This window comes from Podarcis muralis, chromosome 7, assembly GCF_964188315.1.
Source record: "Podarcis muralis chromosome 7, rPodMur119.hap1.1, whole genome shotgun sequence".
Classification (NCBI taxonomy): Eukaryota; Metazoa; Chordata; class Lepidosauria; order Squamata; family Lacertidae; genus Podarcis; species Podarcis muralis.
The window spans coordinates 43,593,139-43,620,894 of NC_135661.1; the positions used below are offsets into that span (position 1 = coordinate 43,593,139).

Below are 27,756 nucleotides of genomic sequence, written 5' to 3' on the forward strand. Positions count from 1 at the left end.
ATGCATTTTGTTTTTTAAGTCGCTTTCTGCATGTGCTTAGTGACACTTTTTAAAAATGGCACTCTCTGCATGCACCCAGAGGCATTTTTTTAAAAATAAAAGGCAACTTTCTGCACGCGCTCTGCGTGCTCTCAGGAGCACTTTTTAGTAGCCGCATGCGCTCAGAGCCCCCCCCCTTTTTTTTTTACAAAGCCACTCTCTGCATGCGCTCAGAAGCACTGCTTCGAAGCACTTCAGGGCAGAGGCTTGGCGCTGAACCTCTGTGCCGGAGCTGAGCCGAGCGTGGGAGAGGGCGCCCTCGGCTTTTTTGTCCTCCGCAGGGCGGAGCCGGGCGCGGGCCCGCGGGGCGTGTCTCCCCACCTCCTGGCCGCACCTGGCCCCTCCATAGGCTGCGGCTGCGGGGCTCCCTCCTCGGCGGGCTGGGCTGGAGGGATGACAAAGCAGCCGTGGCGGCGGCCAGCCCAGCTCAGCCCTCCCCTTCCTTGTCCTCCTCCTCTTCCTCAGGCTGCCCAGCAGCGCCGCTGTTATGGCAACCAGCCCGCCTCGCCGGAGGAGCCGATGATGGAGCAGCGGCCATGGCCCGAGCGGCGGCAGGAGCAGCGGCGGCGGGAACCGAGGGCGGCGGCGGTGGGAGCGGCGCGCCGGCCGCGGTGGCGGCCTCCGAGGAGCGGCCGTCGGGGGAGCCGGCGGAGCTGTCCCTGGAGGAGGTGCTGAAGTCTTACGAGCAGCCCATCAACGAGGAGCAGGCCTGGGCCGTGTGCTTCCAGTGCTGCCGCGGGCTGCTGCAGCCCGGCCCCGTCGAGGAAGGCGCGCCCGAGCAGGAGGCGCGCCGCTGGGGGCCCGCCGGGCGCATCCGCGACACCGCCGACATCCGCCTGCACCGGGACGGCGCCGTCTCCGCCTGCGGCGAGTACGGCGTGGCCGGTGAGTGGGGCACGAGCAGGGCGGCACCACGGAGCCGGGCCGAACGACCCACAAGGGCGGCGGCGGCGGCGGGGCTGGAGCGAGGGGAGCGCCCCCCCCCCGGACTCGGGCAAAGCAACCTTCTCGTCGGTTTTTGCTGGGCTGTCCGGGAAAAAGCTTCAGGGACGGAGGCGCTTTGGAGGGACTGCGGCTGAGCGCTCGGCCCCTCCCCCGTCTTCTCAGCCCGCAGGGATTAAGTTGGGGGGGGGAGCTTTTAGCTAAGAGCTAAACGCACCGCGAGTGCTGGGGGGGGGGGGGGAAGCAAAGAGGGCTTCTGTGTCCCGCAGTACCGTAGCCACCCCCACTCACCTGCTGGTCCCTACCTGAGAGGCTAGTGGGCGGGTGTGTCCAGAGCTGTAGGGGGAGGTGGGGGGACGATTCCTTGGCAAGGGAAGAGCCAACAACTGAACTGCCGGGCTAATACCCTCCTTTTCTTTCACCCTCATTTCCTTTTTTTTAAAAAAAGTATGGAAGTATTCATTGGTGATTTGCTTTTGTGATTCCTGTTTTAGAATCTACTAATATAATAGTCAAGCCCTCCAAGTACATCTAAGCATGTATGTGTGTGTGGTTTTCCCCCCCTTTCTGAGCCTGAGATGTGTTCCAGAAGTAAACAAAAAAGTGTTATGGTGGGAAGTGAAATCTTGCTTCTGCAAGATAAGGGGCCTGTAAAGACGCTCCATTAAAAAACAACAACCTGGACTTGTTGTTTCTGAAGGGCAAAAGGTTTTAACAATTTGGTTGGCTCTGAATATCTCAAGGGAAGAACTGGAGGTGAATTGTGGATGGGGCCAGCCTCTCCCCATGTGCTAACTTAAAGCTGTTTTCTTGGAGCATGAAAGCAGCCTGTTCCCAAGTAGGCAGAGGGAATCCTCAAGGCATCAATCTGTCAGATGTGGTGGCATTTGAGGACGTCCTGTTTTGTAGGAGTTGGTCTCTGTGCATTTTGTGTTCCTGCCGATCCTTGCTTATAAACAGACAAAACTTAATTCTTTGGAAAGGAAATTGAGAAGCAGAGAAGAATTAATTCAGGTTAAGTAAGCTGAAGGGTCTGTTTTCTACATGCTCTCACTTCTATGAATCAAAAGATTGTGTGTGGGGTCTCCACTTGAAGGTGAAAGGCACTTAAACTGCAGGAAAGTAGATACAATATCATCATGCTTTAAAACCAAACCAAACAAGCCTCCTAATGGAAGACCCGCCAGGTATGTTGCGATTGCCTTAAGCACTGCAAGGCTGTCCCAGGGCCAGCACTAACATGAGGGAAGCTGAAGCAACTACCACAGGTGGCAAATGCTGTGGAGTGGGTGGGGAGTGGGCAGAACTGTGTGTGCCCTACAGCCTGCTTAAACTACGGTAACTTGCTCCCTTGAGTGCAATTGTGGACATCTAAGAAAGCTGTCAGTCTGGTTGACTTTTGTACGCGGGGGCGGGGAGGTGCAATCCTGGCCATCTCAGGCAGCAAAATGTCTTGGACCGCCCACACATTGCTGTAGAAGCACATTTTCCTTTCTAAAAGTTTTAACACTGTTTTATTTGGAAATTAAAGCTATACGTATTGTGATAACATGACAATATAGCAGCATATTAACAAATCCTTATTCAAATTAATTATATAATTTTATTATGTGTTACCCAACCTCTTTGCATGCTTTTCTTTTCAAGCAAACCTCTTCCCTGCCCCACCCCTCCCCCACTTGCCTGCTGTCACGCAAGTCCAAAGTCTAAGCTTCCCTGTGCACCTGCAAACTGGGTGGGGATCCTGGATTGTAGTAAGTCCTGGATTATCTTTCATGTGTGAGCAAAGAGATCAAAGTATCTCCCAAGGGCACACTTCACATCCTTGGTATGTTTATGATGTGTGTAATTACACCAACGGCCAATACAAATCTGCTGCAATTTGCGGAGTGTTCTCATGTGCTAGCATAAACACAAGCCATTCAGTGCTTGAGTCACGCTGCTTGCCTTCATCGTTTAGTACATCCATGCAAGGCAGGTGTAGATGTTTAAGAGCTATAGATTCTGCCTTGTTATCTGTCTCCAGGGTAGGGAAGTGTTTTGGCCCCAAGGGGTGAGCCAGGCCCTGTGTGGCCTCAGGGACATCAATATTTGGGTGCTTAGCATCTCACAGTCACCAGCCACATGGCAGGTGGAGAGAATTGTGTATTGAATCACTGCAAAGCTGCTCCCTTTGTGGCTTCTCTGAAATGCAGCAGAGGTTACGTCCCCACCAGCGATGCGCATAACTAATGCACACACACATTCATTTATGCTCTTGCATGCATCTCAAGGCTTGGGGCAGGCAGGAAGAGCTGCAGTAGACATTTTACCTAGAAAGCCACTGAAGGGTTTTGGGAATCAAATGTGAAAGCTACAATACGTATAAAACATCAAAAACAACACGATATGAAAGCTATCAGAACTAAAAGAGACAGGATGTGTGTGACATGAAAGTGGCATGAAAGGGAATTAAAAAGCCCAGAAGGAAAGGGGGGGCTTTGACTGGCAGCACTGAAAAGACATCAGTGAAGCCTGTGGAGAGCATTGCACAGTCAGGAGGCCACCAGCAAGAAGGCCCTTTCCCCTGCAGCCTGTTGACACACCTTAGATGACGGGGCAGCCAAAGGACAGCCTCTGCTGAAGGTCTTAGAGTGGGGTATCTAGTGTGCTGTCCTCTAATGTTGTCGGACTTAAACTCTAAGCAGCCAGCATGACCAATGATCAGAGCTGATGGGTGCTGTAGTCCAACATCTGGAGTACCACAGGTTCCCAATTCCTGTCTTGGAGTTTGGGCAGGCAGGTGTTGAGATGAGGTTTTAGACTACAACTACAACTCCCATCACCCCATCCATTGTCTGCTGACTGAGGTTGATAACAGTTGCAGTCCAAAAATTCTGGAGGGCACCAGGTTAGCGATGGATGATGTTGGATTTACCAGTGAAATGAATGGAGGAAACGGACATGCATGTACCCTGGGTTCTCTTTCAGCTGCTTATCTCTCTCAGTGGAAAAAAAAATGCACTTCTTGCCTAGTTCAAACAAGCTGGGGACTTACAGGTTCTGGGCAGGTTGGCATACTGCCATGTTTCCTGTTGGAGGCAAATTGCTGCTTGAATATGAAATTCAAAACCAAGGAGGTTCCATCTCTGCAAACAGCTACTGCTCTTTATCTCAGCCATGCCAGTAATTATTTATATTTTTGAAGAATGTGTCCTGAAGTTAGGCTCCAGCTATCAGGCAGCGACTTGTTCCTTTGGGCATCCTGAGTTCTTACGTTGTTAACTTGGTGTTCTCAGCCCGTAAGCAGAGGGTCTCTAATGAAGCTGAATGTTGGAAGATTCGAAACAGACAAAAGGAAGTGCCTCTTCACACAGCACATGGTTAAATAATGGAAATTGCTCCCACCAAGGGCAGCAATGGCCACCAACTTGGATGACTTTGAAAAAGGATTAGACAAATTCACAGATGTAAAGACTATCAATGCCTGTTAGTCACGATGGCTATGTTCTGCTTGCACTATTGGTGGGTGCAGTATTGCTCTGGATACCAGTTGTTGGGAATCACAAGTTGTGAGGCTGCTATTGCACTCAGGTCCTGCTTACAAGCTTCCCAGAGGCATCAGCCTGGTCACTGTGAGAACAGGATACTGGATTAGGTGGGCTATTGCCCTGATCCAGCAGGATCTTATTATGTTCTTATGTGTGCACTGCACATATATATACTTACCACCCCCTCGGTTCCCTTTATGCATCACATGAATCCTGTTGTCCACAAAAGCTCTTGACTTCACAACTTTATTCTGTGCTCTGTTCCCCGAAGCTCCATTCCCCACTTAAGGTAGGTCTGTGGTGGATGGAAACAAGAGGCGGGATGAGCATGTCTGTCTGACACTCATGTGCTTTGTACGGAACTTGTGTCAAGAGGGAAGGGCCATGGCTCAGTGGAAGAACATCTTCCTTACATGCAGAAGGCCCCAGGTCCCATCCTCTTCTTACCATCTCCAGGTAGGGCTGGGAATGTCGTCTGCCTGAAACCCCGGAGAACCAGGTCTATGTAGATTATCCTGAGCTCGATGGACCAATGCCATGGTCTGATTCAGCATAAGGCAGCTTCCTAAGAGTAATTCACAAAGAATTGAGGCAGCAATATCATGACTTCCTCTGTGTGTATGTGTGCGTTTGTGTGTGTGTGTGTGTGTGTGTGTCCCTTTTGTGTGTGACTCTCCTGTTGCGTAGCTGAAGAAATGAGGGTGTGCCTACATGCAAAGAATTGAGATGTTCTCAACTTCAAAGCCACTGCCCTGTTGTCTAAATTTGACAACCTTATTGTCCTAAGCTTCATATACAGTATCTGAATCAGTTTGGCTGCTGCTACTTTACCAATCCTCACCAACAGGCACCGAAATCCTTTCCATTGTGCTCATCCCCCAGAAAGCACTTCACAATCCCCCATGTTTTGACATCTCTCTGGTGTCTGCAAAGGCAGGTGGCAATTCTATTTCAAAATTCCAACTCTTTCCTGCTAATCCCAAGAGAATGAAATACTGGAAGGAATGCATGCGGAAGGTAATTGTTTTCTGTTTTGATGTTCTTTGTCATGTATGAAAACTCTGAAAGAATAAGAGATGCCTGGAGGGACAAAGTAGAATGGAACCTTTTGGCTTTGTCCTTGCAGGGGCTGCAGCTGGTTGCGTTGGAGTCTTTGCAGGAGTAGCTATTGCTGATCTGCTTGTTCTGATAATATTTACTTAGAAGCATTACACAGAGTGCCTTAAAAACTGGTCTGCCCGGTTCTGGGCTATACATAGCCTAGCCTATGATTGTCAGCAGCTACTAAAGGGTCACTGACTTCTTGACCTTCAACCAACGATGCAAAGCGAAGGTGACTCTTTTGGTGCATTTAAATCATTCCAGCCCAAGAGCTCTCTCTCTCTGCCCACAGGCACCACTGATGTTTTAGTGGGGAGGAGGCCAAGAATTGCATCAGTTTAATGGTCCCTGAAGGAACACGGTGATGAACAGTAGCAGTATATAGCAAGGAATCTTTGCTGCAGTAGAGAGAAGCTCAGTTCCTAGCATGTTACTTTCCAGCATCCATGGTATCCTGAAAACCTTGCTTGATATAGCTAGGGGTGCTTCCAGAAGGACACTTCTTAAAAATCATATATGGGGAGTTCAGATCTGATTTCTACGTTTGTGTGTCGCACATTGCTTCCCACTATTTCCCATCCACATTAGAGCTTGATGGGATGTATCTGTGCTGAGCTGCTTTGATCTTCCTCTCTGCCATGTCTCCCCTGCCCTCCTCTACCTTTTCTGTTCTGAACATAAGAAGAGCCTGCTGGATCAGATCAGGGGCCCATCTAGTCCAGCATCCTGTTCTCACAGTAGCCAACCTGATGCCTGCAGAAAACCTGCAAGCAGGATGTGAGCAGAAGAGCATCTTCCCCTCCTGTGGTTTCTAGCAACTGTTACTTGGAAGCATTTCTGCCTCCAGCTGTGGAGGCAGAGCATAACCATCCTGGCTAGTATCCTCTGATAGCCCTCTCCTCCATGAATTTGTCTAATACTATTTGAGAGCCATTCAAGCTGGTGGACAACATCACTGCCTCCTGTGGGACCAAGTTCCTTAGTTTTAACTATGCACAGCATGAATAAGTCCTGACACTTTTGGGCACACCTGCAGGTATTTTTGCATCTGTGTGCACTTCTGAAAAACTCAACCCACTGGAAGTCTGCAAGACCAAATGTAACCAGCCTTTAGGCATCACTCTTAACAGTACTGTAGTTAAAATGCAGACTTGTGCTTTTGAGGAGGGTGCAACATTTCCCATTACAGTGGTGCCCCGCAAGACGAATGCCTCGCAAGACGAAAAACTCGCTAGACGAAAGGGTTTTCCGTTTTTTGAGTTGTTCCGCAAGACGAATTTCCCTATGGGCTTGCTTCGCAAGACAAAACGTCTTGCGAGTTCTTGCGAGTTTGTTTCTCTTTTCTTAAAGCCGCTAAGCCGTTAATAGCCGCTAAGCCGCTAATAGCCGTGCTTCGCAAGACGAAAAACCGCAAGACGAAGAGACTCACGGAATGGATTAATTTCGTCTTGCGAGGCACCACTGTAATCTTAATGGTGAACCCTTGCACAAGAACAATGTTTAGCTATATCAGTCTGCAGTTTGATTTGGTGAAGGTGTGATGGGTAAGCAATATCTAATAATAATAATAATAATAATAATAATAATAATAATAATAATACCCAGTAGGCCTCTGTAACCATTAACAACACAACCACCTGTCTTCCTCAGCCTACCCCAAAAGAGAGCAGCAATGAAATACTGGAATGAAGAGTCTTGTGCAAGACCAGCACATAATTTTGCGAAGTGTTTTTAAATCTTGATGTATGGCACTTTCTGCTGCCATCCCCTGCATGTTCTGTGTGGAGATTCTGAGAGAGCATGGGGCATGGGGCATGGCCTTAGAAAAAGGCTACTCAAAGTGGTGGTCCACAAAATAGTGCCAGTCCATAAGCCATCAGCTGCCAGTCTGTGAAAACGTCATCACAACTCAAGTTGGGTGAGATGCCCCAGGGACCAATATGGTGCTGGTTTCTGACACATTGGGGCGGGGGGGGGGGTAGGAATTGCTGGTCTGCCACATCAGATAGTTTGAGAAGCAAGACTAAACTCTGTTACAAATGACTGGGTTGGTTCCCCACCCCTTATATTTTTTCCTTTGTCCATCAGAGAGTTCTGTAAAGCTCTAAACCTTGCTTATATCTATTTCAACCTAATTTAAATATACTATTTACATGCTATCTCCTGCCCTTTTGAGACCAACAGAGAAACTGTAGTGACTGAATTTCCATGTTGGGGACATTTTAATGCCAAATGCAAAGAGAAATGTTTCCTGCTTAGCATCTGCAGTTCCTCTTTCAGGGACTGGTTGATAATGGAACTGGAGTCAAGGGTGAATTGTGATATATGAGAGATACTAGGAACTGAGAGAGGGGCAAATCCGTTCACCAGCTGACATTGTGCCCCTTTTACAAGGATGCAAATCTGAGCTGCTGCTACTTTCTTTGTGTGTCTGGGTTTTTTTTAAAGTTCTTCTGCCACAGAATTGCTGTGTAGTGCTGCCTACGGAGATGCTTAGGAGATGCCTTAATTTCTCTGAAATGTCTCGGAGTTGCTGAGAATCTGCTGAGTCTGTTAGACTGCGCTTTGCTGATGCGGCTGCCCTAGCAAGTTATGCCTCTTTAACAGCTTTTGCTCCTGTTGTCCTGCTGATAAATGGAGTACAGGACACTTGCTCCATTCATGTGGCTGTATGAAGCCATGCTCAGCTTTCTTCCAATGCAAGGCAGCCAATCTGGTGCAGCTCCAGATATTTTGGAGTACGATTCCCATCAGCCCCAAGAAGGATGGGACCTGTGCAGTCCACATCTGGAGGGCACCATGTTGCCTCCCCCCCCATCCTAGAGGTAGGGCAACCTTCCCCAGCCTGGTGGTCTCCTGGTAGTTCAGGCTACAGCTCCCACCTGCCCCAGCCAGGATAGCCATTTCCTACTATAATACCTCTCAGCCGTGATGGGAGTTGTCCAAAATATTTAGAGGGCACCAGCTTGGGGAAGGTTGTAGTATTTGCAAAATTTTGAGAGCATTGATTGTTGGCTATGGAAGTACCTCTAAATAGAGATGGCTTATTTGAGCCTTCTTTCCCCAGCACCTCTTGGACAGAGCGATGATGGGAAGAAATAACAATAGGCTATATTGTTCTGATTTATATCCTCGGACCTTTGCCCATAATATTCCTCAGAGCGGCTTACAATCCTTTTCAGTATACAGTAAAAACAACTTTTTGTTGTTGTAAGAAGCGCTGCCACCACTACCACCACCAGGACTACCCTTCCTCCACCACCTGCAAGCAAACAAACCCCAAACCAGTCTAAACAGCATTGGGCAGCCCTGCAGGAAGCATCCTCGACCTCTGTGCTGCGCATGCTAAGAGAGAAGGAGAGCTTCACCCTTCAGTGTCACTGGAGACAAGAGGCACTTGTGTGGGCCAGGTTGACCTCTCTGCAGGGCAGCCTATAAGTGGCTCATTGATTGGGGAAATGGCAGGAAATGGGGGGGTCTGAGCTCCCTCGGGTCACAGGGGGCATGACAGCAAAGTGGCTCTGAAGCACTGCGGACAATTATGGAAAATGGAGCAGGGGGAGCCTGCCTTAACTGCTTTATCCCTGCCTGGGAATGAAAACCTGCTCCACTTAGTGCTCTTCTTCTCTCCCCCCCCCCAAAATAAGGCTCTGTATTCATAAATGGCAGGTTCTCTGAGGACTATGGTCCCCAAGTGGGTGAATTTAATGGCCTGCCTTTTCAGGGCTAATTTCTGTCTTGCCAAAGATGCACTTGGAAAAACACTTTCTGCCCCAGAGAGCCTTTTATTTGCCTTTTTGACTGTTGGTGCACCAGCTGCCACGTGTCTTTTTTCTGTTTTGTTTCTTTTCCAAACTCCCACCACTCGTGCATTTTTGCTTCTTCCCCTCCCACCTCTTGATATTTGGAGTTCACAGCCTGTCCCTTGCAGAAGAGGAGGAGGCTGCTGCTGCTGCTGCTCTTTTAATGTTCACAGGCAAACCCTGATTGTTCATGTTTCATGTGTACACTTGAGCCTGATCCTACAGGTGCAGCAGACAGAGACTTTCAGCCATGCAGACTTACACCTTCTTTACCTGTGTGGCTCTCCATGATGATTCACTGCCAGCCAACCAGGACTGAAGAAGGCAGTACTTAAATGACACATTTGGGCTTGGAGAAGGAGTAGTGTGTGCTGGTGTATAAAACAGAAAATCATCATTGGTACAATGACAAGCCATAGTTCTCCTTCACCATGGAGGGTAAAGCAATAATAAACAGGGGTTTGTAATTATTATAATACCTCAAGGTAGCTTACAAATAACATAGGAACAGCTAAAAACATAGCAGGGTGAGAGTCATTAAAAACATTTAAACACCAATAGAATAAAAACTATATATGAACATAAGATTCTAAAGGAACAGGAAAAGAAAGAATATTTTTTTCCTGTCTGACCAATGAAAAGAGACTTGAGGGGAAACTGATGAGATCTCAAGTCCCCATAAAAATAGCTACTGGAAGTTAGTTTTTGTTTTAAAGAGTTTGGGGGGAGAGACAAGCATTACTGGGCAGTTGGCTTGGATAGGGTTTCCCAGTCTTAAATCAGCTTGCCTTGGGACAGAGAAACTGTGGCTGTGGGGAAAGGGGAATACTACTCGTTGCCCTCTGACCATAAGAGATGTGAGTGTTTTTTATGTCACTGTGGTTCAGTCTGGCCTGCATCAGGTAATGTGTTGCATGCATGCTGCTGAGTGGGCTTTCTGTGAGCACCCCAGTGCTGTAGCTGAGCCAGTCATTCATTGTCTTTGAGAGAGCTGTGGCTTTGGCACCACCTCCCTTAATGCATTGAAATATTAATCTCTTACCCTTGGACTTGGTTCTTAAGCTGTCCTGTAGGCCTCTTTGGACAGTGTCTACAGCACCCTTTGAATTGCTATCTGGTCTGTAGTAGCAGGGAATATGGACTCCTGCTTTGATAAGGGAAGGAGGCTGGGTTGGACTCCTACAAAGGTGCCCAGGTGAATCTGGGTCCTTTGTGTCTGGCCTGGCTCTTGTGGTTGGGAAGAGTGTGTGTGTAAGTGGGGCATGTGAACAACAAGGTGGTATAACGACCCCAACTTGACAATATGGGATATGGTTCCAAAAGGCAGCAATCTTAATGGTGTCATTTTCCTCTTGCAGAGCTCCCATTGACTTTGACACCCTCTGCTGAAGCCCAGGTACGTTGTCTATTCCCTCCTAGGAAATAAGGGGTCACTGAAACTTGCCCCCAAAAGCCAGCATTATTGGATCATTCTGGTGACCTGCTAAAAAGCTTTTATCTCAGCATGTGGGTGAAGTCATTCTGCCTTCAGCCAGTTGAAAGACAGCATAGATTTTAAGAGATCAGTGCAGAAAACCTCAGTCTGCTAAGAACATAAGAGCTCTGGAGCTGGATCAGGCGAAAGACCCCACCTTCTGGTGTTATGAGAGAGGGAGAGATATGCCTTCTGCAGGCCATTTATTTTCTTTAAAAGCTCCTATCATGCCTTTCCAACTTTATGTGAATGAAAGCGCTTTAAGGTGGTGCAAGCAGAACCCTTCTGATTCCGAGTGATTTCTGTGTGTCCTCCTCCTGAGAAGACCTCTGGGGGAGGCTCTTTCCTCTCCCTTCCTCCCCCGCCCTTCCCAAACTCAAAGCAGCTGCAGCTCCGCCATCAGCCCATCTCTCCTGGGTGCCTGTCGCCTTGGTAGCTAAGCCCAAGCAATGAATAATTCACAAATGCTGAAGCATAACTATATTTAATGAGCTGTCCCAGGCCAAATCAAGTCCCTCCTTGATCCCATTAGAGATGGCCAAAATTGTAGCTGGGAGACTGGAGTAGTTTGGCTTCAGATGGGCCAGGAACCAAAAGCAGCCAGCAAGGGAGATCCTTCGGCAGGTGCCATGCACCTGCTGCATCTGGTTTGGAGATCTTACAAGGGTGGAATTTAGGCCCTTTTAATCTCTTTGCACACCCTGAACATGTGTGTCTCCCTCTCCCTCTTTCCCCACGTCCTCCTCTTGGTCTCCACAGCTGAGCTCAACTTGACATGACAGTATCTTTGTTTTTCTTCTATCAATGTTCACCTCTTCCCTTTATGGCTGCCCACCCCCCACTCAAGTTTCCCACAGGGGAAGGAAGCCAGCTAACAGTGCAGCTTCTGTTTCTGCTCGGAGACTCTTGGCTCTCCACATCAACCCTGTTCCCTGCGGGGGGCTCATGTTCCCCTTGACTTCTAGATAATGGAGCCCTGGTGTTCGTGGTGCAGAGAGCAAGGAAAACGGGGGGGGGGGGGGGGCAGAATGCACACCTTTGTTTGGGAAATAAAATGAATTGTTTTAAAAAAACATTTCAGTAAATCTCCAATACAGTGGTACCTCGGGTTACATATGCTTCGGGTTACAGATGCTTCAGGTTACAGACTCCCCTAACACAGAAATAGTACCTCGGGTTAAGAACTTTGCTTCAGGATGAGAACAGAAATTGTGCTCCGGCAGTACAGCGGCAGTGGGAGGCCCCATTAGCTAAAATGGTGCTTCAGGTTAAGTACAGTTTCAGGTTAAGAACAGACCTCCGGAACGAATTAAGTTCTTAACCAGAGGTACCACTGTAATACCAACAGTAACAACAAGAACAGTATACAACACAATACCTGCAACTAAGTGTTGCGGTATATCCTCCCTCTCAAAAGGAGTGCTCCTGTTCAGAGTTCCAGCCAGATACTGCCTCTGAAAAGGGCATCCCACCCCCACCCCCCCAGACATGGCACCCAGGGCACACTGCCCCCCGCCCCCCTTGCAACGCCACTGGCTACATGTAGCCACATCTTCTGTTGATTTGTCTAATCCGCTATGAAAGCCATTCAAGTTAGTGGCCATCACTTAACCTTGTATCCTAATGATACAGTCTCACCTAAACAACCTTTTTGCCTTACCACCTGTGTCCATTTGCTTGCAGATGGTGCAGTCTCTCGGCTTTGCGATCTACCGAGCGCTGGACTGGGGTCTGGATGAGAATGAGGAACGAGAGCTCAGCCCTGAACTGGAGCGGCTTATTGACTTGATGGCAAACAGCGATTCAGAGGACAGTGGCTGTGCCACGGCAGACGAAGGCTATGGCGGGCAGGAGGAGGAAGAGGAGGCTGTGGCAGAGGGCACCCTGAGGGCCGTGTGCACCTTCAGCCAAGCCATGCGGCTATGTGCTATGCGCCTCACACAGCCCCAGGAAGCTGAGGCCCACTACCAGGCTGTCTGCAGAGCCCTCTTCCTGGAAACAGTTGAACTGAAGGCTTTTCTGGCCAAGATTCGCGATGCCAAGGAGGTGAGCATTGCAGTGGGCTGTGTTGCTCTTGCCTCATGGGCATTGATGGGAGGGCATGCATGGCAGCATCAGCGCTGCTTGGCCCCAAGAAGGAGCATGTGTGCACTTGTGACATGTTGTCTGCTTGCTAGGGGTGTCAGAGATTTCTGTTGGAAACGGAAACAGGAGTGGAAGTGGCTGGTGTTCTCTTGTTCGTCCCATGCCTGGAATGGAAATCAAACTATGGCATAGAGTCTATATTCACTACTAGCACTTCCAGTCCACAAATGATGCATAGTCTATTACTCTCCCCCATCCCAATTTACATTGCATTTCCTTTGCACTGAGATGAATAGGCTGGAATAATGAGACTACTATAGAGCTTATATATTTTATGTAATCAATTGCATAATTTACATGATCCTGCTACCACCGACAGTGAAACCCATGATGCAGTTTTCTGTAGAAAACAAACTGCAGCAGAAAGGAAGCAGTGCTGCTTGTGATGAATGTAGGGTGGGACGTAGCCCTCTTGCATCCCTACTATTCACATGGCAGCTTGGAGAGTTACACAGTGACATGTCTCTGCCTGCAAGGAACTAACAGTTTTAAAAATGCAGTAGGGAAAACAGAGAAAGGGAGAGTCAAGGGAGGAAAGGAAGATTTGGGGCAAACGGCAAACTACAAGCCTTTAGCTTGATTGGAGTTCAGGACATGCTCCATACATGACAGCATTGCAGCTTTGTTGGAAGATGCACTCCATGGATGACGGCGTCACTGCTTTTTGCCTGAAGCTGCAACATGGATAAGCTTCCTACACAGCAGCTAGAGGAAGGATAAGGATGCTCCAGACCCTGCACCCACCTGTATCTGCAGAGCAGTGACCTTGTTTCTCTGGGAAGGAAAGGCATCAATTGTCTGTAGAGCTGCGGCTGTTGTTAAAGAGGCTGTTTTCTGCCTCATTGAGCTTATGAGGCTGCTCCTTCTGCCTGTCAGCCTGATGATGGCACCTGTGTGTCCCAGCTTGGTCTCTGTGCAGGCTGCCTAAGTTGCAATGTGTAAGCTGAGAATAGGGGGCATTCTGGTGGCAGTTGCAGAACAGGGTAGATAGGGATGATGATCCTGTGGGTGTCAGAGAAGGGAAGCTGTATCTGGGCTGGAGCACAAAGGAGGTGGCTGAGTAGTTAACGGCACCTGGGCTGGGGAAGACGGACTCAGTGGAGACTGACTTCCCTACACCCTTTTGCACTGGTGATGCATGTTGCAATTCCTAGTTGCTGGCAAAGGGGCAGTTTTCTTAAAATGTCTGAGGTTCCCTGGCTTTTGTTTTGTTGGGCTTTTTTAGCTTTTTAAAGCAATAGTATCCTGCATAAGTCCTTGGAATTTGATAGTTAACAATCTCAGGCTGTGATCACACCATACATTTAAAGCACATCCCCCCTTTCAACAACCCTCTGCCCAAATAATCCTGGAAACAGTAGTTTATCCCTCAGAGAACTATAATTCCCAGCACCCTTAACAAACTACAACTCCCAGGATTCTTTGGTTGGGTAGGGGAACTGTGCTTTAAATGTATGCTGTGTACACAGCCTTAGTCACTAAGCTTGCTGATTAATGAACAGTGACATTTCCCACCTTGCGCAGACTTTGCAAGAATTCCAGGGGAGGGAGGGGAGATGGAGAGAGTAGGCAGTGGGCCACATCCTGATGCACCACTTGTCCTTCCTTCTCTACCCAGTTCCTGGTCTCTCACGTGCAGCCCATCCCAGTTGTGTAAACACAGATCCTTCCATGAGTATTAGGCACCTTCCCTACTTCCTTCAGCTGTTTCCTTGTATAGACTCCCTGGGCTGTAAAAAAACCAGCAGCAACAGCACCTCCTTTAGGCCAGTATCTCTGATCGGCAGCAACCTGCCCTCATAGAATCTCAGGGAAGCTTTTCTTCTGGGAATGGGCGGAGCAGCAATTTGCATTCCTCTCATTCCAAAGCTTCTAAATGACACACCTGCAAAGAGACATCACCTGTCTCCTGGGAGGAATAAAGGAGGGCAGGCAGGCAATGCTTTCACCTGGCTCTTCCAGCACAAAATAATAAGTGACATCCTTGTGGGCTTGTCTCATGGGCGGAAACCTATTAACGCTAATTAACTTGTTGCTAATTAATAACTCTGCAGCCAAGCAGTTCAGAAGGGATCATGAGCTACTCTAGGAAACGATTTCATGGAGACCCAGAATTCCTCCTGGCACATTTTGGCCTCTCTGGAGGGGTGAAGTCTGGCCATACCTGCCCTTCCTGGGGATGAAATGTAACACAGCTCTTCACAGCCACTGTCCTTAAGTCAGGGATGGAGAACATGTGTGTCTGTCAGCTGCTGTTAGATGCCTAACTCCCATCAGCCCAGTGGGAGTTATTATTAATATGTTAGAGGACTTAGTGGTTAATAAGATAAATGCCTTGTTTACCACGGCCTCTGCCTGTTCCATCTGTCGGCAGTAGAAATATGATGTGGGTTTCTCTAGCAGGAGCTGACAAAAATACATTGCAGATTTGTTAAGTGGAAATAACTGTTTGTACGATCGCATCCCAATAAAGCAGCTTGCTGGCTGTAGGGCGCCAAAAATATGGCCCTGTGGCAATTAGTGTCTTTTTGGGTGGTGGATCTCAGTAGACTTCACATCCTGACAGAATCTAGAAAAACTAACAAGTCCCTCTGGGCTGTTGGTCAAAGGGCCTGTATTCCACTGCCACTCTCATTGGTGACTGTCTCTGGGGAGATGGCTGAGTGGCCTGTGCAGAAGGAAAAGCTAGCCAGTTTATGTTTCTTGTGGTGTGCAGATGCTGACGAAGCTGAAGGATGAGGATGAGAAGCTGACGGACCGATCAGCTGCAGATCTAGACAACCTGAAGAACACAGACTGGGTACAGAGTGATGGGGGTGGGTGGGATGGGGGACTGTCACCTGGATAAATGGCTGGTGGCCCTGGGCTAGCCCCAGTGGGCTAACCATGGCAAGAGCTTCAAAGCTGGCCAGTCAACTTCAGTTTCTTTTCCTTGGACTAATCCTGGGGCTGCCAGGAGAGGCGCCCTGCATGCTGGTCCTGCTAGGTGTGGCATCAATTGCTACTCCAGCTTCACCTGCTCCAAATTGGGGGAGATGCAAGGAGGGAATGTATGGGCCGTGTGTGTGTGTGCGCGCGCTGGGGGGCTATGTGGCACAATGGCCTTAGGGAGAGTTCCCCAAGGTGGACCCAAAAATGCATTGCAGAGGCTCTTTCTGGGGGAGGAAGGGGCACGAGGTTTATGCCAAGCCATTTCTCATCAGTGACTGATATTTCTCTGCCTGCTGTAGGCTCGGCTGTGGGTCCAGCTAATGAGGGAGCTCCGCAATGGAGTCAAGCTCAAGAAGGTCCAGGAGAAGCAGTTCAACCCCTTGCCCACTGAGTACCAGCTGACGCCCTTTGAGATGCTGATGCAGGACATCCGGGCCCGCAACTATAAGCTCCGCAAGGTCATGGTGAGTGAGGTGGGTGGGTAGGTGTCCCTGGCTATTTTGATCACTGCAGCAATAGGGCCCCTTTTCCTTTTCCTTTTTGTCTCTACCCCTGCCTACACCTCCCAAAGCCTGGTCCTGCTGGACTGTGTAGAGTGACAGGGAAATGCCCTGAAAAGAGTGGGATAACACTTGCTTTGACATCAGTGCCATCTAACCTCCCCACAAACAAATCAGAATGAATGCTCAATAAACAGGTTGTTTGGAAGCACCTTCCCAGTGTGTGGCTCCTGGGATTCAGCAGGTAACTGGCTCTGCCCCCTGAGCCACCTGTTTTGGTTCCCCCTGATGGACCCACTAACAGGGAGAATTCCCACAAGCCTCAAGTCTGCCCATGCCTGGGCCATAGACCGAGTCCCCATCACGCTTGGAAATATTTCCAGAGACCCTCTCGGGAGGGAGCTGAAACTGGTTGGTTCACACATGTAGCAGCTCACACTTTCAAAGCTTCTTAAGGCATTCACCAAAGGCAAAATGGGGGACTGGACAGATGCTGGGAAAGAGGGACACTTGGATAGCGTCCAGCTGCTAATTCTTCCTCTTTGGGGCATCTACCAGGTGGACGGCGACATTCCTCCCAAGGTGAAGAAGGATGCGCATGAGCTTATCCTTGACTTCATAAGATCTCGGCCACCCCTGAGACAGGTAGGTGGAAAAGGTTATTCTTAGGAAGAAGCCCCCTGCCCCCAATTTTGGGTTGGCCCTGTAGCCTGGCAGGGGTTTGCTTTTGGATCCGGAGAACCAAACATTATGAACTTAAGAGGCTACTGATTCCCTAGCCAAGCAGATTGGCAGGGGACTCTCCTGGTTATTTACCCGCTGTTTTGCAATCTCCATCTAATTGGTGGGTGGCTCAACTATTAGGAAACCCTTTGAGAACCTCATGCCGATAAGGCCACCTAAGGTGTATCTACACAGCATCTGCAAGAGAGGAATGGGCATCTTAAGCCACACTCTGGGTCCCTCCACTGTTTTCTTCTTAGGGGGACTGTGCTGTGCAGGGAAAGAGGATCCTCCTGTGAAACTCTATTTACTTTTTTCTTGCCACTGCTGTGTGACTGCCAGTGGCAAAATCACAAGGTTGGGTAGGCAAATGAATGCCTGTGGGGATGGGCAGACCTTGCCCACTGGCCAACAGTTTGCCACCTCTGTCTCAACTGGCTGTGCCAGGGCTTGATCCTGGGGCTCTTCTGTAAGCTGAGAGCATGTGCCCTGCAACTTGACCGATGGGGGTTATACTTGGACATGTGGAACTTCTTGTGCAGTTGCTGTATCTTGGTCACCCTGTCACCTTAGTTTTGTGGGATCAACGTGCCTTAGGGATCCTTAATGAGGAAGGTGGCAATTAACTATATAGCCCTTCTGAAAATGAAAAACTGTCCTCCTGACCTGGCTGCAGGCTTCGGAACGGAGGCTGCGCCCCATTCCTCAGAAACAGAGGACGCTCCATGAGAAAATCCTGGAGGAGATCAAGCAGGAAAGGAAGCTCCGACCTGTGGCATCCCGGCACCAGAATCAGAAAGGTAAGCCTGTGATGATGACAAAGGCAAAGGGGAATCCTTAATGCTGTTGGGATACTGCCAGGGAGACAAAGGCCATCATGATTCCACGTCGCCTCCGGACGATCCATCAATCTCCCGTAAATACAGTATCATTCAATTAGTGACACGAGCCTCAGAAATAACATTCCAAGGCTGGTGCACGCTCTTTCAGCAGAGTTCGCACAGCAAAAGATGCACTCAGGAGAGCATTATTTACAACTTTATTCAGCGTTGGTCAGAACAAAGGAAAAAACATGACTGCCTGCTTTGATGTCCAGACGCAGAGAGAGGAAACAAAAGCTATATACAAAAACAGAAACATCCTGTGAACAGGAAATACGCAGGCTGTGACACAACAACCTGCTCCCTTCTTAAGGTGGAACGGAAATATCCTAACAAATGCTAGTGTGCAACATGTTCATCAGTAAGTACATGGGGCCATTCGGGCCATATTTGTATAAGGTATTTGTATGCCACTATCATTCACATTTCGATGCTGGGTCCAGAAATTACATGGGAAATGGGAGGGGCAAAAGTTGGGACCTAAGTTATTGGGTTCAGTGGGAAACTCAAAACACTCAAAGTGCAAATCTCAGAGATGTCAAGGTGATCAAAAAACCTGGAAAAACTGAAGAGATTCCGTTTTGTGGAACCAGCTGTTACTGTGACTGGTGGAAGATGGCTTTGAAGCTGTCTGAGTGTCTTGGATCAGCCAAAACATACGGAGGGCACCAGGTTAGGGAAGTAGAGTTAGTTACACAAAACACTCTCCAATGAGAGAAGAAATGTCAGTCATGTGCCCAGTGTATTCTAAGGATTGTACTCAATGCTAGTCTTGCTCAGAGTAATGAACATGACTAAGTAATTTCAATAGGTTTTCTAGTATTTGGTTAAATAGGATTTGGTTAAATACAACCCAAATGTATTTTTTTTAATAAAAAGGAGAAGCAATGTCAAAATATTCAATATGTCCAGCAATTTATAGATAGAAAGGGGTTGTATCCAATGTTTGTCCTACTCAGAGTAGACCCATTGAAAGTAATGGACATTTTAAAGATGTTTCATCACTTGCTGTTTTCCACCCTGGGCTTCTTTGGGTGGAGAGGTGGGATATAAATAAATTAGGCACATTAATTTCAGTGGGTCTTCTCTGAATAGGATTTAGGTGGCCCCAACTCTAGAAGTTGTTGTGCTCCTACTGGGCCCTCATGGTGCTGCCATCCTTGTTCTTCTCCTCTTCCAGGGTTTGGCTCCCTCCCCTGCATCCTGAATGCCTGCTCCAGCAATGTGACCTCAACTTCCTGCATCAACCTCTCAGATGTCTCTGACGCCAATGCCCTGCCCCAGCGCCAGAGGCCGAGGGTCTTGCTGAAGGCTCCCACACTGGCAGAGATGGAGGAGATGTTGACCTCGGAGGTGAGAACCAAGCTTTTTGCCTCTCTTGACACCTTCAGGAAGAAGAGTTATTTAGCCTGTAGGAACTGGTGCTGTGCTTCAATGGAGACACTTTGCTACCCTATTGCTCCTTGGTCCCAGCCACCATGTTGCCTTGTACTGCACATGGCGCCCAGAGGTGTCTGGAAATGGTGGGGATGCACTTTGTGGTGGTGCCTGTGGAATCAGCCTTCAACTGCATTGCCTGATGTTACCAGTTGGCACTAGGGATGGAGGATAAATTAGATTTTGTTGGCATTTTAACGAGAAGTTACCTAATGCACACTTCCTGAACCGAAATAATTAACCTTTTAAATTTGTACTGCTACAAATTTTGCAATGCAGTTCTCCAGCCAAACAGTCATGCATATATGAAGGGGAAGTGAGCATTACAATACATAACATACAAAAATGCATTATGTTAGAGAAAATTGCTTGCAAAAGTGTACATATTAGTCAAAATGCATACGAAAGGAAAGTCACACCAAAATGCTGATTTTTCAAGAGGATTAACAATATATATAATTTTAAAACCACAAACTGCTGCATAAATGTGGAAAAATTAGAAAACTGAAATGGGCAGATTCACCCATCTCTGCCAGTCTCTGGAATTACAAAATTGAGAGTGTTGTTGTTCTCATGTCCTGCTTGTGGGCTTCTCATTTGATTGGGTACTGTAAGAGCAGATACTGGAGTAGATGCCATGCCTGCACCCCAGCCTGACCCAGCTGCTGCAGAGTTTTCCTGATGTTCTTGGGCTCAAAAGCCATTCCCTCAAGTGTGACCTCTTGCATCGATGAATACACCTATTCCTGCTCCCTTTTCTCTACAGGAGGAAGACTCTCCAAGCTCTGAGGCTGTACAGGAACCAGGTCCACTGATGCCCCTGAAGCGTGACCGCTCTTTCTCGGAGCAAGACTTGGCCCAGTTTCAGAGCGAAAGTGGTGGGGGCCAGCCTGACTCAGAGTATTTGGGACCCAGCGGGTCTGAACCGAGACCCCGCTCAGGTACCGAGAGCCCTGCATGGACCAGCATGGAAAATACGGGCAAGTGCACTCCCCACCCCCCTGCTTTCCAACTCCACCCAAGCCTTTCTTCCTAACTCTCCACACACTGACACTCTGGTTCTAAGTTGGTTAAATGCATGGTGTGTTTGCAACCTAAGGGACCCAGCAGCTCTGCACTAAAATAGCATGAGTCCTGCATTGACCAGTGTGGAGGAAATGGGCAAGTCTGTCTCTGTCTGTCTCTCAACGTGCACATATACCAAGATGGCACTGACTCTGGTCTTGCTGGCATTCTGTTGTCGTCCTCCAGGTTCAGTTCCAGCCAGCTACCAGCAGGCTCCCTGTGGTGCCAGTCCTTTCCCCCCCAAGCATGGCGTCCTCAGCTCTGTGGACGAGAAGTCAGAGGCTGGTTCCAGTACTGCCCCAGATGTCAACTTGAAATATTTGTGGCTGGTAAGTTTCTGGTATGAATCAAACTTTCATGGAGTCTGGTGTTCCTGTGCATTGGGTGAACTCCCAGCCTGTGAGGATAGGCAGGGAAGGAGCATCCGTTAACTGTCCCGGTCTTAGTCTGGCATGCCCCAAACATGCAGTAAGCTGAGATGTTGTCACAACCTGGAAGAAAACTTGCATATAGAATGAATGGCATGGGTGGAAGGGAGGGAGAACTGCTAGGTACCTGTAAGGTTTGGAGCATGGGCCCAGAGACTCAGATTTGCCTAAAGTACACTTATGCTAATTTATATGTATAGATACAGATTTACAAGTTAAATATGTCACAAAAGGCAAACCAGACAATATCTCTGCTCCAGATCACTCCAAATAAGTTCTTCCTTTTCCTCCCACCCCAGACAGTCCCAAATTGGTTCCTCTTAAAGCCATCTGCCTTTAATTAATTTCCTTACGGACACTGCTCCAGATAGTCCCCTTCATTTAGTTCATTCATTAGCCCCAAAACATGGAGAGATAAAGTCATCTTAAATTAATGTATTCCTCCAATTAATATTACACCACCAAAATGTGCTTGTGGCACTCAGGAAAAAGGTTTGGGGTCTGAGCCCCTTTCCTCCACAGCCTTATCAACACCCCAGTGGGTGGTCTCAATACACACTATGGGGCATGGAAAGATCTGTCTGTTTCAGTTTTCTCAGGTTCCCATTTTTTCAGTCTGCTGAAAACAATTTAAAGAACAGCGTAACATACTGGGCTCTTCCACTGAAGTGATAGGTGCAGATTCGAGTTTTGCTCTCCTATTAAAAAGGAGCTAGCAGGGGAAGAAAGACTTGGGAGAGTTGCTGCTGGTCAGAGTGAACAATACTGGGCTAGTTGGACCAACAGCTTGGTGGTCAAAGGTGGCTCCTATGTCCTTCTCTTCTCTCCTCTCTCCAGCAAGAGTTCAGCCACCCTGTGGAGAGCCTGGCACTCACTGTGGAGGAGATGATCAATGTGCGGCGGGTGTTGGTCAAAGCAGAGATGGAGAAGTTCTTGCAGAGCAAGGAGCTGTACAGCAGCCTGAAGAAAGGGAAGGTGAGAGTTGGAGGATGCGGGATGGGGTGACTGTGTGTGTTGCTGAGCAGGGGCCTCTTGCGTTGAGCAATACTCCACTTGGAAGCTCAAGTGTCTCCTTTTCCCCTCCCCTCTCACCACTCAGATCTGCTGCTGCTGCAAAACCAAGTTTGCTCTGTTTTCCTGGCCCCCAACTTGCCTGTTCTGCAAGAGGTGAGCAAGCTCTGTTTGTGTGGTCTAGGCCCGGGAGTGTTGTTGGTTGATGGCTGCTGAAGGGGCTCCTTCCTTTGATCTGATGTTGGTTTCCCCTTTTTGGTTTTAGGTCTGTCTGCAGCTCCTGTAGTCTAAAGGTAAGAGACTCTTGGCTCTGCCCATGACATGAATATGCCCCTTGGTGCAAGAGCAAAAGGTGAGCCCACTTGTGGCTCAGAAGATGGTTTTCTCCCATCTTCTGAAGATCTACACCAGATAAGGGCCATCCAGGTGTCATTGGACTCCAACTCCCATCAGCCCCAGCCAGTATTGTCCATGGCTAAGAATGATGGGAGCTGTAGATTGAAAACAGGTCCCCTATCCCTGACCTACAATAAACATCTCCTTCCCAATACAGTGGGATACAGTGCAGGCCCTTGCTGTGGTGATGACTCCCTGTCATGACAGTGATGTCCAGTGCTCCTGCTCTTCACCTTTGCTGAGAACCTTTCTTTCTTATGTCCTCCTAGATCAAGATGCCTTCAAAGAAGCTTGCCCATATCCCGGTCTATGCCCTGGGCTTTGAGACCCTTCCAGGCTCATTGGGTACAAGGGCACCTCCATTCCGGAGGAGGGAGGCTTTCCAGTAAGTAGGACCCCCGCGCACTCTCTGCATCTGTCTCTCCCACCCCCATTCGTTCATGATGGCAGTGTGCTCTGTATGATTCCTGGTAGAGTTAAGGGCCTTAAATAGAACAGTGCAACGTTTTTCCTACCCCTGTTCCAATGTCATCCAGGATTGGAGACAACAGGCCTTACATCGTTGCAAATGCTTAGGGAGAGAAATTTGCCATTGCAAATTTTATGTGGTCTTAGCCAGGTCCAAGAAGAATATGAGGTGGCAAAGTTTTTCCCAGGGCACTTGTGTGCTCACAGTTCTATGAATACACCACAAAATACTGGATTAGTTTTCTTTTAAATAAGTTCTACTATTTATGGGGGTAAGCTTGTTTGCAGAGGTCTTACTTGAGCTACAGGGGGCTGAGAGTTCATACAGCTGAACAGCAGAGCTCTGTGTAGACTGGAGCTGGTGCCATCTCTCTGTCTTCTTGAAATCATGCAGACATTTGAAAGCTGAGGAGGCTGGGGTTGTTTGCAAGATGGGATTCAGGTGGCTTTAGAAATGAGTTACTACTACTACTATTAATGAACCAAATAGTTGCACTAGTGGGAGCCAGCACAGAGAGTCCCACTAGGGCAACTGGGCATTCCTTCCATTCTCCTCCCCCACAAATTAGCTATGGGGAGTTGAAAGTACCACCAGAATAGTGCATGATGGGAGGAGAGCAGAGTTCATTCCACCATGAAATTGGAAATGCTTACGCCAATGGAACTATTGCCTTAGCACAAATCCACCTAATAATAATAGTCATCAATATTATCATCATCACTCACCTTTCCTCCAGGGAGCTCAAATTGGGGCACTACATGTGTCTCCCCCTCCCATTTTATCCTCACAAACAACCCTGTGAAGTAGACTAGGCTGAGAGGTAGACTAGGCAGTGCACTTCATGCCTGAGTGGGGATTTGAACCCTTATCCTGCTGCCAGCCCAGTGTTCTAGCTGCTACGTCATCGTTGTCATCCTAGCTGAGCCAGGGGGATGTCAGTAACCAGGCTTAGTTGTCTTTCTTGGGGCGTTTGTGACGGATCCCCCTCTGCCCCCACCCCACTTGCCTTTCCAGCTCCTTGCAGGGCACGCGCTGGCGCAGCGTGGAGGAGGAATTCCCGTACATCTATGCGCATGGCTCTGTGCTCAAGGATGTTTGCAGCGACTGTTCCGGGTTCGTCACGGATGTCGTCAGCTCCAGCCGCAAGAGCATGGACATCCTGAACACCACCCCGTGCAGGAGCCGCAAGACCCAGTCCCTTTACATCCCTTCCAGTTAAATGACACGCCTCTGCTGCTGGTCTCCTCCACAACCCCCCCCTGCCCTCTGCACCCAACCTTCATTCTTTGATCCTCTGTATTTCCCAGCCCCCAGCAAGGAGGATGCAGGTGCTCTCTGGCCAAGGAAGCTTCAGCTGGCTTTGTCTGGACTTGTTGCCTCCTGGCTTCCTTGCTTCTCTGTCCAGCCCATCTCCTCCTTTCCCTCCATCCCAGCCTCCCGTGAACATCCCCTGCCTGGCCTGCGTGCGTGTGTACATATATACATAACCTTATAGAGACACTATATTTATATCTGTCGATCAGCTGCTGTGGTCCATGGGCTACGTTTGGGCTGGGAATGCCCCTGCTTGGCAAACGAGGACTCTGCTGAAGTCTTCCTAACCACCCACCTTTTTTGGATTGTAAGAAAGATGGATTTGGGGCAGGATAATTCCAGAGAGTTTGGAAGCCTGGCCATCTCAGTTGCTGCAAATGCAACCTAGAAATCCCAGATGCAGCCACCCCAGAGGTTGACCTTGTTCCCTTGAGGGCTCTGCCCTTTCAGTCATACTAGTAAGAGAAGCTCTCTCTGAGATGTCTTACTTGTGCAGCTTCTAGTCTTATGGGAAGCAGGCCCATTGTGCCATGACCTGTCTGCTGCTTTCCAGTATCTTCCTCCAAGCTGTTTCTCTCCCCCCCCCCCTTTCTTGGTGATGTCTTGATTATCTGCTCCCTCCCAGCACCAAGCAGCAGGAGGTGCTTTTTAAAATGTGTTCAGACTATCATTTTCTGTTTTCTAATCCCTGGTTTTTTTTGGCTCCTTGGGTTTAGGAGGCAAGGGGTAATTTTTGTAATCATTTAGACAAAGGCTGAACAATTCCCACACAGTGGGTTTTGTGTGGCTGTCAGAACTACAGTTGGGGGGTTGCATGGCTGCTAGGGAAGAGCCAGGCACCAACAAGACTATCAGCTGTGTGTGGCAGGATCCTGATGGCAATGTCTCCTCATGCAGAACAGGACTCTGGCTCTCCAAAGGCTGATAAGATGAGCAGTCTATTTCCACATGTCTCATTCCCCCACTCCATTCAGGATTGCCTTGAAAATAGAAAACAGAGGTGCACAAAGGAGCTCTCCCTGTGAGGACAGAATGAAAGCCCGATCCAGCCTATGCCAGGCCTGGGCTAGGGTCTCGCTTCTGCCCTTAAGAGAATTTGGAGAGAGGAGATTGGGATATGCAGGGCTGCCCCAGAGTCTTTCAACCACCTTCCCTGTCAAGCCTGCTGCTGTGGTGGCCAGCACATGTAAATTGGCTGTGCCATGGCATCCTGAGCTCATCTTCCCTTGATAGCTAATTTCCAAACCCTGGAAGCACCCTAAAAACAGAGGCTGTAAATACAAAATCCACAGCCCTAATATGCCAAATTAGCACATCAGCACTATACATTTAAAGCACTATGATACTACTTTAAATAGTCTTGGCTTCCCCCAAGGAATCCTGTGGCATGTAGTTTGTTAAGTGTACTTAAGAGTTCTGAAGAGACTCCCATTCCCCTCACAGAGCCACAATTCCCAGCATTGTTTAACAATCAATCCTTTGCAGGGAATTCTGGGAACTGTAGCTGGGGGGTGGGATACAGGTCATCTTATACCGTTCAGCACCCTTGACAAACTACACTTCCCAGGGTCCTTTAGGAGAAGCCATAATTGTTTAAAGCAGTATGATACTGTTTCATATGTATAGTGCAGATGGGGCCTGAGACTATTGAGTGTGACTAGCGGAATGGGGAGTAGATCAATTTATCTTTGACAGATGGATAGAAAAGGGTCTTGCTTCTCCTACCCTTTTGTCTTTTCCCTGGATCAGTTTTATTCAACCTGGATGGCAGCACTTCTGCCGTCTCTGGTCTGCTTATTTCTGCCAGGGATGATGACAGATCTGCCTCTGAATGTTCAAGTGTGAGACCAGGCTGGGATAAGCTAAGTTCCTCGCTAGCAATGGCAGCCCAGTCTTCTTCCACCAGTGAACCATTCAGTCTTCTGAGCAACAAAGACAGCCAATACCCTGTGGCTCCCTAAGGATGCAATTTATTATGGTATAAGCCAAAGGCAGACAACATGGTGTCCTCTGGGAGTGGTGGACCACAACTCCCATCAGCCCTATCCAGCATGGCTAATGGACAGAAATGATGAGAACTGTAGTCTACCACATATGAAAGGCACCCCAACATATGCTTTCATGGACTAGTGGACCACTGCATCTGACATAGTGGATTTCTAGTCCCCAAAAGCTGATGCCATAATGAATGAAGTCTTTAAAGTGCCACAGGACACAATTTTTTTATTTTTTGGTTATATTTAGCCTTGTAGCTCTGGGCTTTATTCTGTGGCATGAGCCATGGGCTGCAAGGTGCCAGGCTGGTGTTACCCATTTGTCCTGTTGAGAAAGTGGGCTTCAGCACGGCCATTTGGGTTTGGCAAGAGCCTCCATGGCTCCATTCCTGCATGTCGCCTACCCACAGTGGCTCCGCTGCTCAGGATCTCAACCGGCCACTTAAGACACCCTTGGACCACTTCTGTGGCTCAGAACTAGCACCATCTCCTGCCAAGCCTGCACACAGTCTCAAAAGCTGCACTCTCTCTCTCTCTCCCCCCCCCTTCCTCTTCCTGCCCCAGGGAACGTAACTGCTTCCTAAAATGCCACTAGTTTTGTGTATAGCACCATAGAGCTCCACATTTTGTATCTTGCCAATACTTGCAAACGCCAAATATACAGTTCATGCAGTCGGTGCTTTATAGTGGAACAGACCGTGTACCTGAAGGTGCACAGCTGGATGTGCAAATACCTACTTGTACAACCAATCAGTTATGGGGTGAGGATTAAGTGCTTGTCAATTTGCACATGATGCAAGTGGAAAAAGAAAGGACTGAGTTACACAGGGGACTGAGAGAGGACATTGTAGAAACAAATCAGGTGGAGTGTTATGAGGGTCAAAGAGGAAGCCAGGTGTTTGCAGTGAGTACTCAAGCCTGTTTTTCCTCGGTGCTGAGAAAGGAAAGTAATCCAGCTATAGGAACCGCTAGTGCTTTTCACTGCCACTGCTACTTCTATTGCTGTTTGTGCCAATCTGCTTGCTTGGAGTCTTGCCTTGGCTGCATCGTGCTGGCTGCTGCCTCTGGAGTTCAACATGCCTTATCACCCTGCTCACCTTCTTTGCAATAATTCATTGCACTCTGTGTCAAAAGGGGTGTGTGTGCTCCCTCCTTTTTCTTGTATGTTCTGCCTGCACTTACTCTCCCCCTCAACCAATGTTTTATACGCAGCCTGTATTGTAAAGAGTTGTAAATAAAATGTAAAGTGAAACTGATCTGGTGGTGTGGCCTTGCTAATAAACACCTCTGGGCAGTGGGAGGTTTCAGATTCATCCAGCCCTAGTGGTGACTGATGGTGCTTTCCATGATATATATATTTGCACATATATAAGGGGTTGAGTGGGAGCATTAAGACTCCAAGAAATCCTGTTCCCCAATACCGTAACTTTGGATTCTCAGTGAGCAAGTCAGGTCTCTACACCTCTTCCCAGCTCCAGACCCAAGACTGCCAGATTCTGTTGTTCTCTTTCACACCTTCATGATGTCAGAGGCTGAGATCTCCTACCTGAGTGACAGCTTTTTCTCTAGAAAC

At 48.5% G+C, this 27,756-nt stretch overlaps 1 protein-coding gene across 3 annotated transcripts; it reads left to right on the top strand.

Annotated features, from left to right (window-relative positions):
* Nucleotides 1-408: 408 nt before the first annotated feature.
* On the top strand, nt 409-27,439 carry SPIRE2 (spire type actin nucleation factor 2). 3 transcript variants are annotated; one of them, XM_077931631.1, is made up of 15 exons: nt 409-924; nt 10,774-10,811; nt 12,573-12,935; nt 15,751-15,834; nt 16,265-16,438; nt 17,024-17,110; nt 17,865-17,988; nt 19,250-19,422; nt 20,273-20,447; nt 20,758-20,900; nt 21,837-21,974; nt 22,099-22,166; nt 22,276-22,303; nt 22,676-22,791; nt 23,890-27,439. In XM_077931631.1, exons 1-15 carry the CDS (start codon nt 576-578, stop codon nt 24,092-24,094), a joined length of 2,265 nt encoding a protein of 754 aa, XP_077787757.1. In that variant the 5' UTR covers nt 409-575; the 3' UTR covers nt 24,095-27,439. The 3 variants fall into 3 exon arrangements, with proteins under 3 accessions (XP_077787757.1, XP_077787755.1, XP_077787756.1); XM_077931629.1 differs by having other exon boundaries at nt 410-924; nt 20,273-20,486; XM_077931630.1 differs by having other exon boundaries at nt 411-924; nt 16,265-16,429; nt 20,273-20,486.
* The last annotated feature ends 317 nt before the right edge of the window (nt 27,440-27,756 follow it).